Source organism: Spermophilus citellus (assembly GCF_964194105.1).
Source record: "Spermophilus citellus genome assembly, chromosome: 4".
NCBI classification, from domain to species: Eukaryota; Metazoa; Chordata; class Mammalia; order Rodentia; family Sciuridae; genus Spermophilus; species Spermophilus citellus.
The window spans coordinates 68,131,365-68,136,026 of NC_138185.1; the positions used below are offsets into that span (position 1 = coordinate 68,131,365).

Sequence of the window (4,662 nt, forward strand, 5' to 3'; positions counted from 1 at the left end):
GGATTATAGGAGTGCACCATCATGCCCAGCCTCTTACAATTTTTAATTTCACAAATGATAATATGGTAAAACTAACTTTTCTTTTAGTATACAGTTCTTCAAATTTTAACACATTCCAAAATTCATGTAACTACCACCACAGCCAAAATTCTAGAGCGTTCCACCCCTCACTGCTATCTCCTTATACTCATACCTTCATTCAGGGGTAGGAGGGATTTGATTTCTCACTGATCCAACCTTTCTTTTTCTATATCTCTTTCTTTCTTACTGTACTGGGGATTGAACCCAGGGATGCTTTACCACTCCCAGCCCTTTTAATTTTTTATTTTGAGGCAGGGTCTCAGTAAGTTGCTCAGAGCCTTGCTAAATTGATGAGACTGTGATCCTCCTGTCTCAGCCTCCCAAGACTCTGGGATTAGAGGCATGTGCCACATGCCTTGCTGGCCCCATTTTTAGATGTGACTTATTACTAGTATGATCAAAAGTTTCTAAAAGTTCCGTCCTTCCTTATACCAGTGTTTCTAGTGCCACACTTAGGATCAAAACTTCTAAACCTTTATTATTGATTAGTAGAAACAGAGTGATGACAATGGCAGGGAAAAGCAGGTGGGGTCCTCTCCTGCCTGGGACCAGACTGTGCGGTGCCGGCTCTAGGCTGGGCCTGCTTGGCCGGCCCTGACAACGCAGGCGTAACCTTGGCCACAGCTCAGCAGTGGAAAGGTCTTGGACAGGGTGCTGGGATACACGCTGGGGCTGCTGTCACAGGACAATCTTAAAGGAACTGTACAGAAAAGAGTGAGTTGGGTTTTCTTTTTCTTTTTTTCCCCAGTGCTGAGGTTGGAACCCAGAGCCTCATGCATGCTAGGAATATGCTCTGCCACTGAGCTACACCTCCAGCCCAAGTGGGGTTTTCTGATGGAAGAGGAGAATAGGGACTGAATCCAAACCTAGCCGCCCCTCCCCCTAAGACCTTCTTTGGAATGGTTTGTGTCCCATGTGAGTCTGTCCCTTCTCCTTTGGAAGAAGAGTGACCTGAGACCTGGTCCCCAGAATGCAGAGCAACCATTACCAAATACCTGGCAAAGTCAGGTGAACGGGAGATGACATGCTGGAACTCAGAGAGATTGATGGTCCCATCCCTATCAATGTCTGACTCTTCCAGGATCTGGGAAAGGGAGAGCTTTAAGCCAGAGCCCCAACTCTTGCCTCCTGCTCCCAAGCCCAGCTAGATCAGGCCTGATCTCGCTACTCACATTATCAATGAGCTGCTTCATCTCTGAGGCACTGAGTCGAGTGTCCTCGCCCTCTCCCGTAAGACAGTTCACAAGCTGACTCAGGTCTTCTCTGTCCAGAGTTCCATCATCATCAAAGTCTAGAGAGCAGACATAGGAGGGCATGGTCAGGAGGAGCACCACAAAATGCACAAATGCCACCCACTTCCCAAATAGCCCCACCATGAAGCCCATGTTGGAATAGGTGGTGTTCTACCAGTTCTTTCTGGTCCTTACCGAAAATGCGAAAGGCATAGTGGGACTTGATGTCTGGGGTTGCTGTGTCACTAAATACACTCAGGAGGTCCAGGAAGTCCTCAAAGCTTAGGCTATCCCTGGTGGGGGATGTAGAGAAGACCCTGCAGATTCGTTCCTTGAAGGGATTGGCCTAAGTAAGAGAGCCTTTGGTGAGTGCTTTGGGAAGTAGCCCCAGGTCACATGCTCATTAGACCCTATCAGAAACTTGATGGAGTGGGTCATAGTACCAGCACCATGGAGCTCAGATTTATGGGGAAGAAGCTCTGGGGCCAGGATAGAAGGCCCTAGTAGGGGAGCACAGGGGGCACTAAATGAGCCAGCTGGAGAAGGGGCAGGAATGGCTTCCTGGCAGTCTGTTTAACTCAAAGTGAGAACAGAGTGGGAAGAGGAAGGAAAAAAGATGAACTGGTTATTTTGGAATATAAGTATTTTAACTGAACAACTATTATGTTACAGGAATTGGGTTAGTCTCTTTGTATAAAAAAATTCACAGCAGCCCTACTGAGTTACAACCAACCTGTGCAATAGGGTTTCTCAAATTTAATAAGATTTTGTCCTCTTAAAGGACAAAACTTGTCTGAACTTCCAAGAATATGTCCTGGAATCCCAGTTTAAAAAGCACCATTCTAATCCAGGCATAGTGGTACCCGCCTATAATCCCAGTGATTTGGGAGGCTGAGGTGGGAGGGCCAGTCTCAGCAACTTTGTGAGACCCTTTATAAAAAATAGAAAAAGACTTGAGTTGCAGCTCAGTGGCAAAGTGCCTCTGGGTTCAATTTCTAGTACCAATAAATAAATAAATAGCAACATTCTAGATAATTTTGCTGGGTGATTTTTCTTAAATATTTTTTTAGTTGAACACTTACTTTTATGTGGTGCTGAGAATTGAACCAAGTGCCCTGCACATGCTAGACGAGCACTCTATCCCTGAGCCACAACCCCAGCCCTTGCTGGATGAATTTGATAAATCCTTGCCCTCAGAAAGTTAAAGCTAAGCAGGAAAAAAAAAAAAAACTGGAATACAGACCAGTGACACCATTTTCTCTATTTGAGTGGCAGGAAGAATTAGGGGGTCTAGCAGAGTAAAGGTGGGTAGAGGGGGTGGGGAGCCTTACCTTGAGCTCTGGAATGCTGAGAATCAGCTCAAAGGATACCCGTGCCTGCAGTGATTCATCCACACTTCGTTGCTCCTGGGGAAGGAGCTCACAAAACCGCCTGTGGGCTCTGACAATGAGAGGGGAACTGGTCTCTCTCAAGCAATTGGTCTTCCTGTATGTACTTGCATTCCTATTCCTTGCCTTGCCACCTGACCCTTTATAAATCAGGTGAGGAGCTAAGCCACACACAGGGCTTCTGAGTCACTGGGCAATGGTCAGTCAAAAGGATATAAGTCACAAGACAGTACAGGCTGGGAGTCCATTCTTGCAATAGGTATTTACTGAGAACCTATTGTGTGTTCTCTGGCACTGTGCTGGGCACTGATTCTAGATCACTGATGGATGGAGAGACTAGAGAAAGAGCCAAAAGGTCCTTAAGAACAGAAAGAAAAGATCAAAACCACAATCTCATTCTCTTTCACTCCAGGGACTCCTCCAGACCTCCCTGAACTATCTTCCTTCTCAGCCCCACCTCCTTCCCAATGGAATGATCTTTGCCAAGGGAAGTCCAGGAATCTTCTCATTCAAGGGTTCTAACCCACATCAAATCCACTTCCTCCCAAGGTAGTCTTAGGCAAGTTACCAAACCCCTCTGTACCTGTTTCCTTGCCCTATACCTCCCTAAGTTAGATGATACAGGCAACCACTTAGCACAGTTCCTGGCCTAGGTAAATGCTCAAGAAGTGTTAACAGTTACTATATTATTCAAGTTAAGTTGGAAGGAAACGCCAGGCTCTCCAAGGCTTCTCTGGTTTTGTTAGTGGGTAAAGTCAACCGCGAGAGCCACAGCAACCCTTGCAGGACAGGGGCAGGATGTTCGCTAGTGCAGAAGCTAGTGGAGCGCAGGGTCAAACAGCTCCCAACTTTTCCCGGATCCTGAGAGGTGGTTCTGCGGTGCAACGCTGGGGCCCCAGGCGCGACACGAGAGGGTGTACCAGGAAAGGGGTGCAGCCTTGGGCTTGGACTCCTCGCCTCCAGTAACATTTCCGCTGCTTAACTCCAGCAAGCCCTGCCCCACCCTCCAACAGGGGATCAGTTTGCCCATCTATAAGACAGTGACCCCCAAAGCCGCCTCTAGAGGATCCCAAGTCGGAAGTGGGGTTCAGGGCAGCACTCACAGGAGAATCTCCTGCTTAGTCAGGAACGTCAAGTCCTGGAAGGCAAACCAGAAGGGAGGTCAGCCGACCGTCCGGAGGCCGCAGCCGCTGGGCCGCCCACCCCGGGACACCGCTTCCGGGCGCAGGCCGGCACGCGAGCTCCCCGAGAACCCGCGTCCCGCGCACCTGGTACTCGGCCAGCAGCTCTTTGGACAGGCGACTGCCCGAACCCCCCATTGCCGCGCCGCGCGCACAGCTCCGCCAACTCTTCTTGGGACACCGACAACTTTCTCACTTCCGCCCTCGGCTGCGTCACCGACCAGTCCCCGCGGCAACAGCTGCTGAGGCCACCAACCCCGGCACCCCCTCCTCGCCACGCCCAGGCCTCCCACTGCTGCTCCGCCCGCCCGCTGCCGGCCCCTGCGGTACTAGGAGAGCCGGAGGCGGGGCCCGGGGCGGGGCCGGACGCTCCGGGGCAGGGCCCAGGCCCCGCGGCCCCGCCCCCTGGTGGGCGGTGCGGCCGCGCGCGTAGTGCAGACTGCGCCTGCGCTAAAGGCTTCCTGACCCGCTTTCCGCGTGGTAGCGGCTGCAGGGAAAGTCTCGTGGTGTTGAAGCCCCACCTGCAATAGGTGCTGGCGGCAACAGCCCTGGGCGGGACCCGTAAGGAACATCTAGGAAATCCCTTCAGCCGGAGTATCCGGGAAACCTCAGGACTCGCCGGGTGACTGGAAGCGGTTGGCTCCCCATCTGCCCTGAGAGCACTTTTCCAGTCTGTATCAGCGGGCGCCTGTTAACAACACTCGGTACACCGAGCCCCTTCTTCCAGAAGTAACCACAACCTTGCTGCCTGTTAAGCCTGTTTACTGAGAATCCACTGGA

General features: G+C 51.1%; 1 protein-coding gene across 1 annotated transcript; it reads right to left on the minus strand.

The window, feature by feature from the left end:
- Window positions 1–539: 539 nt before the first annotated feature.
- CIB1 (calcium and integrin binding 1) lies at window positions 540–4,144 on the minus strand. Its single transcript, XM_081292811.1, has 7 exons — window positions 3,970–4,144; window positions 3,805–3,839; window positions 2,645–2,753; window positions 1,509–1,659; window positions 1,254–1,372; window positions 1,077–1,165; window positions 540–781 (listed from the first exon to the last, which is right to left on the minus strand). Exons 1-7 carry the CDS (start codon window positions 4,018–4,020, stop codon window positions 760–762), a joined length of 576 nt encoding a protein of 191 aa, XP_081148937.1. The 5' UTR covers window positions 4,021–4,144; the 3' UTR covers window positions 540–759.
- Between the last annotated feature and the right edge of the window lie 518 nt (window positions 4,145–4,662).

What these genes read in the sequence shown, in the direction of transcription:
- CIB1 (XM_081292811.1), bottom strand. Translation starts at nt 4,020, where the DNA reads ATGGGGGGTTCGGGCAGTCGCCTGTCCAAAGAGCTGCTGGCCGAGTAC. An exon ending in ACTAAGCAGGAGATTCTCCT is followed by an intron (nt 2,754 to 3,804) that starts GTGAGTGCTGCC and finishes TCTCATTGTCAG; the next exon opens with AGCCCACAGGCGGTTTTGTG. An exon ending in CGTTCACCTGACTTTGCCAG is followed by an intron (nt 782 to 1,076) that starts GTATTTGGTAAT and finishes TTTTCTGTACAG; the next exon opens with TTCCTTTAAGATTGTCCTGT.